The sequence below is a fragment of the Lissotriton helveticus genome, chromosome 7, assembly GCF_964261635.1.
Source record: "Lissotriton helveticus chromosome 7, aLisHel1.1, whole genome shotgun sequence".
Classification (NCBI taxonomy): Eukaryota; Metazoa; Chordata; class Amphibia; order Caudata; family Salamandridae; genus Lissotriton; species Lissotriton helveticus.
Window position 1 is genome coordinate 1879411043 of NC_136068.1, and position 13468 is coordinate 1879424510.

Here is a 13468-nt window from a genome sequence, read left to right on the forward strand (position 1 = left end):
CAGTTATAACTCTATCTTTCATTGGGAATCTCTTTAGACATGTTTAGAATTCCAAATGTAGTGTGCAACTTGCATTTTTTGATAATGGTCAAAGCGTGCCAACAGTGTCGATGTATATAATAATGGTATGTTAGGTAAGTTATTACATTTCACAGTTTTGATATTCACAATTGCAGTTTATATCGTTTTAATGTAATGTGCTTTGTTCTTGGTGCCAAGTTTAGTATGCCGAGCTTGTAGAACGTAGTTGCTTGTCTAATGCATTTAATCAGACACCGAACTCCATCCACATTTGCACTGTTAGGTCCTTCAAACAGGGCAACCAAGTCACAAGTTGGCGACCGATCAGTCTTCATTTGGTAAATCTTGTAATGTGTTCAAATCAACTCACAAAAGACCCGCTAATCATATGTGTGAGGAGTTAGGATCTGAAGTTGCTTCCTGTGAGGTCACTTCCTGAGAGGTCACTTCCGGTGAGCTAATGGGTTGTGATGTCATCTCCTATAATGCCATGTGTGATCACCTGCCTCAATGTCACACGCCAGGATGTCACTTGTGTACTACATGACTAGGTTAGTCCCCCACTTGAATATTTTTGGACTTGAACCCTGTAGCCAGGGTGCAGACCTTCAGACCTGGGAGTGCATTCAGAGAAAGGGTGTTTTAGTGTTTCAGAGTTTCTCAGGGCGCTCCACCAGATGTGGACGCCAAAGTAGTTGAGTAGAGAAAAGCCCCTAACCGCTTAACAGTATGTTAAGCAAGCTAACATACAAAACAATTACTACAGTTTTGCCTATGCACACAATAACAAGATTCGTTCACAGTAGTGTACAGTATGACACACAGTTTAGAGAAAAAGCCAAAGTCAACAGAATAACACGCCAGATCTTTAACGCAGAGGTGCTTTATGAAGGTTTGATAATTCCACAACCAGCCGACACGTGTTTCGTCGCGTAGGAACAGTGTCTTCATGACTCCTCAGGGCTGCGATAATGGTACACTTGCCAATCGGTCGCTCTACCGGTGATAACCTCGACCCGGCAGGGCCCGTGACCATGTAGAATAGTGTCTTCTGTGTGCGTTACTCACGTAAAGAGAAATGCTCCTTCCAAGAATATAATCATCTCCAATGTAAAGGTCCAATCTAAACTGTGTGTCATACTGTACACTACTGTGAACAAATCTTGTTATTGTGTGCATAGGCAAAACTGCAGTAATTGCTTCAGAGCTGGGAGCCCATTCAGGGCATGGACGTTCAGAGGTGGGAGCCCACTCAGGGTGCGGACCTTCCGAGCTGGGACCCCACTCAGGTTGCGGACCTTCAAAGCTGGGACCCCGCTCAGGGCTCGGACATTTACAGCTGGGACCCCACTCAAGGTGCAGACATTCAGAGGTGGGACCGCACTCAGGGCACAGACCTTCGGAGCTGGGACCACACTCATGGTGCGGACCTTCGGGGCTGGGACCACACTCAGGGCAGGGACCTTCAGAGGTGGGATCACACTCAGGGCAGGGACCTTCAGAGGTGGGACCACACTCAGGGATAAGACCTTCAGAGGTGGGACCACACTCAGGGAGCGCACCCTCAGAGCTGGGACCCCACTGAGGGCACAGACCTTCGGAGCTGGGACCACACTCATGGTGCGGACCTTCGGGGCTGGGACCACACTCAGGGCAGGGACCTTCAGAGGTGGGATCACACTCAGGGCAGGGACCTTCAGAGTGGGGACCACTCTCAGGGAGTGGACCTCCAGAGGTGGGACCACACTCATGGTGCGGACCTTCAGAGCTGGGACAGTACCCAGGGCGGAGACCTTCAGAGGTGGGACTCCACTCAGGGCTCAGACATTCGGAGCTAGGACCGCACTCAGGGCGTGGACCTTCAGAGATGGGACTGTACCCAGGGCGTAGACCTTCAGAGGTGGGACCCCACTAAGGGCTCAGACCTTCGGAGCTGGGACCCCACTCAGGGTGTGGACCTTCGGAGCTGGGACCCTGTGAGAAGATAGCCTGGCATATAATGTCCACTAGTTCTAGTGGGCACCTTGCACCAGTCTAATCGACCCTTATTGATGATGGTTGTAAAATCAACCTCATCGAAACCTATCCTAGTGGTAGCATGAACCAGCAGTCTTCAGGCTAATACTTTAGTAGGTTAGTTAAGCAAGTTATTTTACCATATTTGGGGCCAGATGTAGATAATCAGCATTTACCGATTCTGAAATACCGAATTTTATTACCAATTCAGTATTTTAAAATCGGTAAATGCTATGTAGGTATCCTTTCGTTAAATTTACCGAATCCGTAAAATTCAGTAAATAACTTATGGCCCATAGGAATGAATGGGAATTACCGAATCGGTAAATACCGATTCAGTAAAAGGGGAAAAACATTGAAGGGAGGCAGGGTGTCACTTTGACACCCTGTTGCACCCCTCAATTGTGTTTGGGTGCACATGTGGCCCAAATAAATGCCTTAAGGGCATGTATGTCTGCCACATGGCACTGAAATAATTTGCATGAAATTGCTTTTTTGGGGGGTTTTCATTATTTACCACCAACTTCTAGTTGGTGGTAAATAACGAATCCTAACTTGGGATAAGCACTCATTTAAGTGCTCCCTGCATTAAGAAATAGGTGATTTACTGAATCGGTATTTAAGAATTCGGTATTTTACCGATTCCTTAAATTACCGATTCGACCGTAATTAGGCTTCCTACATCTGGCCCATAATCCCGTGAATACAAAATGAAAGGACACCATACAAGGTTTACATCAAATATATATTAAGAATCAACATCACAAGGTACATCATAGTGCAGAGGAATATTCGATGTACTACATTTACATTCAGGGAGGCACATGAGTCATGATTTGTAAGTTGGTACTGCATTTACGACAATGTTGGATTATCATTAGTCGGAACAGTCGGGGGACGCAAATATTACCTCAAAATATATTCTGGTCATGCCAGATGTGGGAACATTTTTGGAGGCACCCCCGTGCCATGTATTTTTCGCGAAACATGTCTCTTTTCCAGGCGTCTATGGTTGGTGTGTGGGCGGCTCCCCATAGTTGGGCGATGTTCCTCTTCGCTACCATAAGACGCAGTGTTAACCATATGATGCATTTGTCGTTGAGGTCTGTGGGCTCTCACACATTCAGGAGACATAATTTGGCTTCTGGGTGAATAGTAAGCGTGAGTACCTCGCAGAGAATGTCATGTATTTTGCACCAGTATCGTTGGATATGTACACAATCCCACAGTACATGTCAGAAGGTTCCCTCACCCCCACAGCGCCTCCTGCAGTCTCCGTCGTACGCTTTCCCCATTTTCACTAGACATGGCCCTGTTATGTATATTCTATGCAAGAGTTTGAGCTGTACAAGCTGCAATCCAGCTGAGACAGCCACCTCTCGTGGGGAGGCCACTGCCACCACCCAGTCCTCGTCAACTAGGATTATGCCATCTCTTTCCCATTTCTCTCTTGTGCATCAGAGCGGCTCACTGGAGTTATTAATCAGTGTTTTATAGGTTAGTGAACTGGCTTTCGTTGGCAGGTAGCCATTTAGTATCCTATCCTCAAGAGGCAAGGAGTCCGGGGAGTGACTCCTATCTGTAGTTGTGTCTGCAGTGCATGGTGAACCTGCATGTACCTGAAATGTTCTGTGATGGCCTTGTCATGTTCTTGTTGCAGTGAGGCAAATGATTTGACTCCTCCTTTCACCCAGAGGTCTCCTATCTTAGAAATACCTATTAGGTCCCACTTCGACTTCCACAAGTTCCCAAGTAATTCTCACAGGGGGGTAGCCAATGTTACTTTGTGCTCCCACCCCAAGCTTCTATTGGCGGCATGCCAGACTTGCACTGAGTGTCTAGTCGGCACTGTCAGGTGAAGTTGCTCTTGTTTTGAATAAAGTGATCTATTGTAATTCCCTCCTGGCAGCAACCACTTAGCCATTGCAAAGCTGGGTCGTCTGCTTGGTGATATGTTCAGTGGTTGATAGCAGCCAAATGAGCGGCCAAGTAATATTTTTCAAGGTCAGGAAGGCCAATTCCATTTTCATACCAACTGAGGTTGAGTTTAGCGAGAGCTATGCAGGGTTTTCCATCCACAGCAAGCTTCTTTGCAGGCTTTCGATTTCTCTAAAATAGCTAACACGTATAGAAATCGGGGCAAGGACAACATATTAAACAGTGACGCCCTGCCCAGCAGCGAGAGTGGTAGCTCTTTCCTTCGTACCATATCTCGCTTCAGCCTTTGAAGAGGCGGGAGGAGATTCTGAGCAAATCTGCATACGGGATCAGCTGTGATATAGATGCCCAGGTACTTAAAGCCCATCGTGGTTACCTGAACCGGGAATCCCTTAGGAAGGTCAGACGGGGGACCATTAAGGGCCTACAATATAGATTTACTCCAGTTGATTGAGTAGCCCGAGTGTCTGCCAAAGGCGGCAAGTATGTCTAGTACCGATATGAGGGTGGCCAAAAATAGGAGTATGTTGTCCGCATACAGTGAGATGCGTTCTTCACAGGTTTCTGCCCATCCAGTCCACGTATCACTGGATCCCTATGAATCCAGGAATGCCAAGGGCTCCAAGGCTAGTGCGAACAGGAGGGGGGAGAGTGGGCAGCCCTGACGAGTCCCTCTGCCCAGTGTGACTTTTTGTTGTTTATGACCACTTGGGCTAAGGGTTGAGAGTAGAGGAGCATGATCCATTGGATGAAACATTAACCGAATCCCACTTTTGCGAGGACTGCGAAAAGATATGGTCATTCTAACATGTTAAATGCCATTGTGGCATCTCCCAATATTATTATCGCTGCCTCTCGGAGAGTGGCCACCCTTCCCATTACTCCGTGTGCTCTGCGCAGATTTAATGCAGTGTTACGCTGAGGCATGAAGCCCGATTGGTCTGGGTGAACGAGTCCACTTATCAATTTAACTAGTAAACCCAGGAGTTTGGCTAAGATCTTGGGCTCCACGTTTAGGAGGCACAGTCTGTCTTCGGCTTGCCTTCCTTATGTATTATGACCAGTGTCGCAATCCTATCATCTTGCGAAAGCACACCCTGTTCCTTACTTTCCTCAAACATCGTACATATGTACGGGGTGAGTCTATCTGTTCTGAGTTTGTAGAGCTTGATCAGGAGGCCATTAGGGCCTAATGCCTTCCCTGATCGGAGGCTTCTAATTGCTTGGGCTATCTCGTCGTTCGTGAGATCTCCTTCTAAAAACTTTAAGTCATCGGTCGAAAGGGTTGGAAGGGCGATGTCTTTGAGTACACCTTGAGAATCACTTATTGTGCACGCTGTTTGTGAACGATCTGTTTCCCTAAAATGAGCCTTAAATGTGTTGGCTATCTCCTGGGGGTCGGTGATCAGTTGGCCAGCACTGCCAGTCAACTCAGGCACCAGTCTACTCGCATGGTCTTTCTTTTCTAGCCATGCAATTAACTTTCTGCCTTGTCCCCAAGATCATATACTCTGCCCTCACTCTCCCTTCCCTCTGCTTTGACTCTGTTGGTCACTATGGCCTTGTTACTGTCCTCTTACGTTGTAGGATATGTAGTCTGTCAGATGTTAACTCCCCCTCAAGCTCTTCCTCCAGACGGAGGATGTCATCTTCTGCGGCAGCTACCTCTTTTAAACTCTCTTTTCACACCCAGTCTATACAGGAGAGTGCTTGGTCCCTTATTACAGTTTTAAACGCTTCCCACAATGTCTGATGGGAGTGTACCGTTCCCTCATTGTCCTGGAAATAGAGGTCCGTTGCTTCGAGCAGTGCTTATGGACCTCCAGGTTATGAAGGTACCAGGGGTTAATGGGGCGAATCCACCTACTCTGTGCTGGCCGATAACAAACTGGGCCCATATTGGGGAGTGATCCGAGATTCCCCGCGCCATGTGTTTTATTTCCTGAATGTGTGTGACATGTGGTGCGGAAATCAGTAAATAATCAATTCGCAACAGACTATGGTGAGCTCCTGAGTGGTAGGTGTGCTGGATATTGTCAGGGTGAAAAGCCCACCAGGCATCGACCAATCCTAGAGTCTCTAAGAAGTCTGGCATCCAGCGATTTGAAGGGCTTAGTTCTCGGGGATTGTGCCTGTCCTGTGTGCCGGAGATTACTGAATTGAGATCCCTCCCACTATCAGGAGGCTGTCTGGGACTGATATTAGTATAAAACCCAGGTCCTTGAATGTAAGCCCCTGGAGGCCGGGTGGCACATACACCGACATAAGGGTCAATGTGTTCCCCTCCCATTTTCCCGTGATTCCTATGTATCTTCCCCATGTATCCACCCATGTGGAATTTACCGTTGTTGGGACGGAGTTCCTCAGCAATATCCCAGTTCCCATCGAATGCTTGGTGAAGCCAGAGTGTGCTACTAGCTTGTATCCCCACCTATTTGGGGGCTTACAAGTGTTCCCCACCAAATGTGTTTCTTGGAGAAATACCACGTCTGGGGCATGTGGATCAATATGCTGTAGTACCACACACCTTTTAACTTTGTCCTCCAGACCATTAACGTCCCATCTCATCAATTTAATACTCTTATCCCATTGCGTACTCATCAGGACCTACGTGTTTCCAATCATTCCCTGTGATGGATCAATGATACGTTGTCGATTCAATACAAACAAACAACAATACAAAAACCCCACCCAACTATTCCCCTCCCAACTTCCCAGCCCTCTGGGCTCAAAATTGCCCATAACTCTCTTAAAGCAAAGTGCCTGTCGCCCCAGGTTTAAACTAAAAGAAGAAAACTGGGGGGGGGACATGACGTCCTGCCCTTCCCTCCCTTTTCCCGCTACATAGTCCAGCAATTTCCCCAGACAGGGTCGGCCCATTATCTGTACAGGTTACAAATCATGAGCCCTCAGGTCTGTATCTGTCCCAACTGCACTCTACCTGCTCCTGCATCAAGCAGGCAATAGTCAATTTTGAATGGGTGGTTGCCAGATTACCAACTCGAGCTCAAGTTGCAATCAGGCAGGACAATATTTCTCAGTGTCCATGGGAGTTGTGCTCCTTCGTGTCCTTCCAGCCATCCAGCCATTCAGCAGCTGCCTCTGGGAAGTCAAAGAATCTGTTTTTTCCCTCGGCCTCCACCGGGCCGGGAACAGCATCGCATAGATCAGGCCTTTGTCTCTAAGTCTCTTTTTAACTGTCGAGAAAGACCTCCTTTGCCTTTGCACTGCCTGCGTGAAGTCCGGGAAGAAGGTGATTTCCAAGTTCTCAAACCGGACCAGTGGTGCCACTCTGGCCATTTGCAGGATAACATCCTTGTCTCGGTAGTTCAAGAGTCTAGCCAGAATAGAATGTGAGGGGACCCCAGGCTTTGGTCGACCCCCGGGTACCCTGTGAGCCTTTTCAACCACAAAGATGTTCGATAGACCTTTTGGCTGTAGGTGGGCGGTTATTAAGTTCTCCACAAAGAGGTCAGTAGCCTGTCCTTCTGTGTTTTCCGGCACCCCGAAGATGCGCATGTTGTCACGCCTTGAGCAACCTTGGTAGTTGGCTAATTTGCCTTCTGCGAATTTCTGGAATGCTTGCAGTTCCTGGAAGTCATTTTGCAATTGAGTGGTATCGTCCACTAGATTCGATGAGGTAATTTTCAATTGCTTGACCGTTTCCCTATTGGTTGCGAGGTCTGCCCTAATGAGCATTACCTCAGAGGAGATTGTGCCCATTTTTTGCTCCAAGGATGTACGGAGCCCAGTAATCGCCTCCATGACATCCTTCAAGGTAAGTTTTTGGACATCACCCTCTGCTCCTCCCGTTGATTTATCTCTGGGTTGCTGCTGCTCCGTTAGCGCCGCCTTCAGGCAGGTATATCTGTCTAGTTTGTTGTGCTGGGTGACCTTGGAGCCTCTAGTGGTCGGCATGATGGTGTAGTTTGGCTGTGCCGCAACCCTGCGGCTGCTCAGCTGGTAATAAAGTATCTGAATACAGTCTGACTTCCACTTGGGGGTGAGGGGAGGAGTTTTTAGCATTTTGGGCTAATTAGTGAGTCTCAGGTGTGAGGCCCACCACTGCACTTCACCAAGGGAGATCTGTGTCTGGCGGTGGTTGCGCCCCAGCTCGTCACTGGCTCTTCTCTGGGCCCCGAATCCCCATCATGCAATGCCTTCAATGTTAATACCTGATCGCCCCCTAGCGGGCTGGCAGCGTCAGGATCCCACCAAAGTATGGAGTAGCCCCCAGGGACTAGCGCCTTTAGTTACGGAACACCCCCGGTGCGCACGCTCCACAGCCCTGGATCTTCGGTGCTGTCTGCCCCCACGAACTATATTGTTGCATCAGGGTATATTGAGGTCCATCCGGGTAGCGGCACATGTTGGGTCCACGGGGGGCCCCAAGGTGGGCGACATGGGAGCAGGTCTGAGTGCCACCGCCAGTCAAAAAAAAGGGGGGAGTGCCGTGTGTTGCCTGCCGTTCAATGACTAGACACTCTTCTCCCTGATTGTGCCCTGGAACTCGTGCCCCCAGTTGTCTTTCTATCGTGATCAGTAATCCAGCCTCTGCTCCCTCGCGGAAGCGCACTTCTCCAGTGCCTCTCAGTGAATGCAGGGCACCCCTTTGAGTTTACCGTGTCTCCTAAGCTTCCTCTTTCTCTGAGGAGGTCTCCAGCCCAGTATGCTCCCCTCTCCTATCAGCGGCCCCTACCCCCTCGCTATCTCAGCCTCGCCGGTGTAGTCTTCGCGCCGCCAGAGCCTTTTTGATAGGCCAGCCCTGGCTCCGGTCTGGGCATCACAGCCGCATCGATTTTCATGTGCGGCGCAGCACCGCCGGTCAGTTGCACATGCCGCCTGACTCAATGGTCACTCTGCAGCATCGTCAGCGAGAGCGCAGACCCGAGGCGTGGCCGTCACTCCAGGCCCCGGATTTCACACCGGAGAGGGTCCCAGTTAGTCGCAGTCCTATCTTCTGCCCCCGTGATCCTGGGGGCATGAGCTTGGGCTCATTGTTAACAGCGGCATATACAACAGTCAATTTCCTCCTCAGGGACCGGATTAGTATTGCGGCCATCTGGCTTCGCCGTGTAGCCATGCCTCCCCTTGAGGCCCAATGTTATCCAATGGGCGGTAGGGGGCCTCCGGTCGGTGGCTGCTGGCAAGCAGGTCACTGGGTTGTGGGAGCAAAGCTCTTAGGGCTTAGGTCATGGCAAATGGGCAAGCAAGGTAGCACCAAAGGTGCACTCTCAGCAGCACTAGGCCGTCCAGGTGCAGTGTGCTGTTTCGAGGTCGGGTGCCCTGTAGTTTTCAATGGAGAATGTCCAGCTTGCAAAAGTGCTGCAGGCAGGGAGACGAAGGACTTCTGGGTGGGACCACCACTTCGTGAGGTAAGTTCAGAAGGTAACGGTTAGTTAGGCACCATTGATTTGGGCACACAAGGCCAGTGGGCGTCGGGTGCAAGGGTGCTTTTGGGGTTGGACCTTCTTAGCAGCTCCGTGTCGCGGTTATGGGGGCCTTCAGGATTTAGGCTGCAGGTGTCGGCTGGAAGCTTGAGGCAGGTCAGGGGTCGCCGGATCTCGGTTCAGGATCGCAGGGGTGACCTCCTCGTGGTGTTTTCCCCCTCGAACTTGGACCGTAGAGGGCGAGTGCAGAGTGGGGTGGGTTTGCCGTCTCTGGCTGTTGCCAGAGGGTGCAGTTGAACAAATCTGGTGTTCACGAGAGAAGCAGTCCTTTCCCCACTTTTGTATAGTTTAACAGAGCCAGCTTCCTACAGTTATATAGAGTAAAAGTTTAGTCACCTATAGAAACATGCCTTCTTGATATTCTTGACTCGATATTTTGTCTCTCAATATCTCTGGTTCCGCTATTTTGTCTATACACCTGCATTCCATAAGCACGAGAGGTTCTACCTTGGCGTAACAAAAATGACATCCTGGGGTATTTGTGAACACTTTGCAGACTTTGCAAACTGCAGCTGTACTGAGAAAAATCCCTGCAAAATCCACTCTAAGGCAAAGATTCTTAATTTAAAAACATTTTGACTAATAGGGTCTCCAATTAAAGTCCATGTGCGCCATGGACTGAGCATTCTCTGACATCAAAAGATTATTTGGATAAAAAGAAGGTGTAATGTCATGAGAAGTTGACAAACTTTGAAACACAGATCAAGAGATTGTTTGTTAACTTTGCAGGTGAAAAATAATGTATACTTTGCTTAGCCCTGGTTTTATGCTGCAGAATCCCACAAAGAGGTTCGCACGAGAAGCCACCACTCTCCCAGGGAAGACGCTGGACAAGCAGTGAGTCTGTGACGAGTGAACCCAAGACCATCAAGCTTTGCTTGACTGTTATGAAGGGCCAGCAGCCCACCTGAACCTCAAAACCATCCCTAGCTTAAAGGGAGTCAGACACTGGATTCTCTATAATGGTGTTTTCTTTTCATATTAAAATATTTTTCAAAGTATACGTCGAAGATTTCAAATGAATAATAAAATAGGTACAGTAGATGCATTCTAAAAGATGTATTTATTCACCAAAGCAGTGGTCTCAGAATTAAATTAATTCTCCACTTAGATCTTGTAATTCAGGCTGGGCGTGGTTTCTGACTAATGACGTCACAGGCAGTGTTGAAATGAATGTTTAGCTCTTGCAGTGAATTTTATAATTCATCAGTTCTCCAAGTTTGGTTCCTCCTAAACACTCTTCAAACTTTGCATCCATCTCCCGGCTTTGAGCTTCAGAGAAATAGTTTTTCCAGTCCCCGACATCACCTGTGCAGGAAAAACAATAAATCAATATCATCTATTGACAAGTGTGGTCGCATCACTCAGTAACAGCAGACATGGGATACACACAGTACTGTTTCACCAGGGGCTAAAACTGAAATATTCTATGCGTTTGGTGCTTTTTCTGGTAAAATCAGATAATTATTGTAAATGTCCTATTTCATGTCAATGACACAAGAACTTATATTGGAGAAAACACAAAACGCAGAATGCCAGCCCCAGGCTCCAAACAGGGGGACCTCCATTTTCATTAGTTCCCACACTGAGGAACCCCCTTTTCCTTGTAAAATGTGGAACTTGACTCAAACCACCAGAGAAATGGGACAAGGAGGTAAATAAATGGCCCAAGAAAACAGTGAGGGGGCATTAGAGTAGGGACTGAGTAGAGGGTATAAGTTGAGAAATTAGGGTATAGTTAGGGGAAGAGGTTTGAGGGTTGGATGATGCACACAGTACAGGTCCTAGGGTCTCTCTAAAGGTACTGGAGTATAGACATGGATACTAGGGCATTGGGAGTTGGGTATACACAGGTGTTGAGGGGCTAAGGTATAGCCAGAGGTAGAGGAACTACAGGACAGACACAGGTTGAGGTACCAATATATATGAGCAATGAAACACTACTAAAGTGTAGGCCAGTGTAAGAGTATAAGGGTGTAGGAAGGGGCAGAAGTACTAGGGACGAGGTACCCTGAGACACACTACGGTGCAGGTAGAGATAATATAGTACAGGAGCAGTTAGAGAGAGGTCAAGAGGGTGTAGATTTAGTAGGGTTTGGGCAGAGGTAGAGGTACTAGGGGATAGGAAGGGGTTAAGGTACTAGGGTATAGAGAGTGATAGATATACTAGAGTATTGTCAGGAGTAGTTGTAAGAGGGTCCCTGGTAAAGGTATCTAATGTGTAGTCAAGGGGGGAAGTAGGGTATAGTAAAGGTACTGGGGTATAGGCAATGAGAGGGGTACTATGGTATTGACAGGAGTTGTGATATTAGGGTACATGGGCACAGGTAAAGGTACCTCAAGTGTAGTCATGGGTGGACGCAGGGTGTAGTACAGGGGTGGAGGTACCGGGTATAGGCAATGATAAAGGTCTTAGGGTATTGTCAGGAGTTGTGGTACTAAGGTATATGGTACAAGAAAAGGCACCTAAAGTGTAGCAATTGGTGGACGTAAGGTGTAGTAAAGGCCAGAAATATGTGGGTATAGTAAGTGATAGACGGTACTCAGTATTGTCAGGAGATGTTGTACTAGGATAAATGGCACAGGTAAAGATACCTCCAGTGCACCCATTGGTGGAAGTAGAGTGTAGTAAAGGGCGGAGGTACTAGGGGATAGCAAGGGGTTAAAGCACTAGGGTATAGGCAGAGATATAGATACTAGTGTATTGTCAGGAGTTGTTGTACTAGGGTACATATTATAAAGAACAGTGGTCCCTATAATGAAAATATTATGAGTGATAATCATACGCTTAGTAGGTTGTATGTCTTCTGTCCGTCCGGACAGGAATTTATTTTTTAAAATCAGAAGAGTAATTTTTTGGTTTGTTAAAAATGTCAAGCGGGCACAGCCGTGACCTTCAACATATACAAGACAACAACAGAAAAATGGAAGAAAGCGAAATTTGTCTGTGCACTTAAGTTTCAGTGAGACAGACGTTGAGTGTTAAACCACACCATTGCAATTATCAATATTACATACACAGTTTGCATATGGGGTTATGTGTCGACGTTTCGATGCCCTTCTTAGAATATGGGCATCATCATCAGGACATTGGATGACATTATTGTTGTCCGAACCATTGTGAATACAATTGTCGGCCTTTCCATCACATTTATATTATTTACATATTTACATTTGGGAGGAAAAGGAGGGAAAAAACAAAGAAAATAGACATAAATACCAGGTAAATAACATGGATCCTCTATAGCTGTACTCTAAGTGAAGTCAAGTGCAGTTTTTGGCGCGGTGACTTCTCTGTGAAATGACATGCACAGTAGATATTTCTTAGTGAAATGTCTTTGCCTACATTGGAAGTGTGATCAGTGTAAACAAGTGAAATGGTCATAAAGGGTTTCGAAGTGAATTAGGTGCATCAAAAGCGCCGATCGCGGAAATACTGACTGGGCATACATCGTGCTAGTTGCATGCTTCCAGTGGGATTCAGTGCATCATCGGTGCCGGAGTAATGACTGTGGCCGGGACTGAGCATATATCGTGCTAGTTGCATGCTTCTAGTGGGATTCAACGCATTTTTAACCTACATGATTTCCACGGCGGGAAAACCTCGAGATCTTGTACGTTCTTCGTTATAGTTCTTGATGTCCTTTTTTACCTTGACTTGTTTTTTGTTTAATTCAAACTTATGAAACTCCTCTACTGTTTTATTTATTTTTTCAAGGAGTTTACTAGTTTCTGCACTAGTATTGTTTTCTGAAATCTGTTTTTCTAGTTCGGTTATTTCAGTGCTTAGTTTTTGCAACTCTTCTGTTGCAATTTCAATCCCGAGCACCATCCAGTGCCGGGAACACGTTGTACTGATGTAACTGAACCCTTTGAGGTATTTTGGGTTAGTGGTGAATACCCCCGGTATATTACGTACTTGCAGGCCTAGTGGAATGGTGCTAGATTTTAAATAATCAGTCAGCAGTCTAATCATTAAAAGTAAGCGAACTTCTTTTTTCTTTAATTTTTCTAGATCATCTGTTAGTGAAGTACTGGAAACC

General features: G+C 47.2%; 1 protein-coding gene across 1 annotated transcript in view; it reads right to left on the reverse strand.

Moving 5' to 3' along the window:
- Positions 1 to 10476: 10476 nt before the first annotated feature.
- Positions 10477 to 13468, reverse strand: part of LOC144767817 (sulfotransferase 6B1-like) — a 156261-nt gene continuing 153269 nt past the window's right edge. The window contains exon 7 of the mRNA XM_078651194.1: positions 10477 to 10733. Within this exon, the coding sequence (XP_078507320.1) occupies positions 10603 to 10733 (131 nt within the window). The 3' untranslated portion in view covers positions 10477 to 10602. The remainder of the gene's footprint in view (positions 10734 to 13468) is intronic.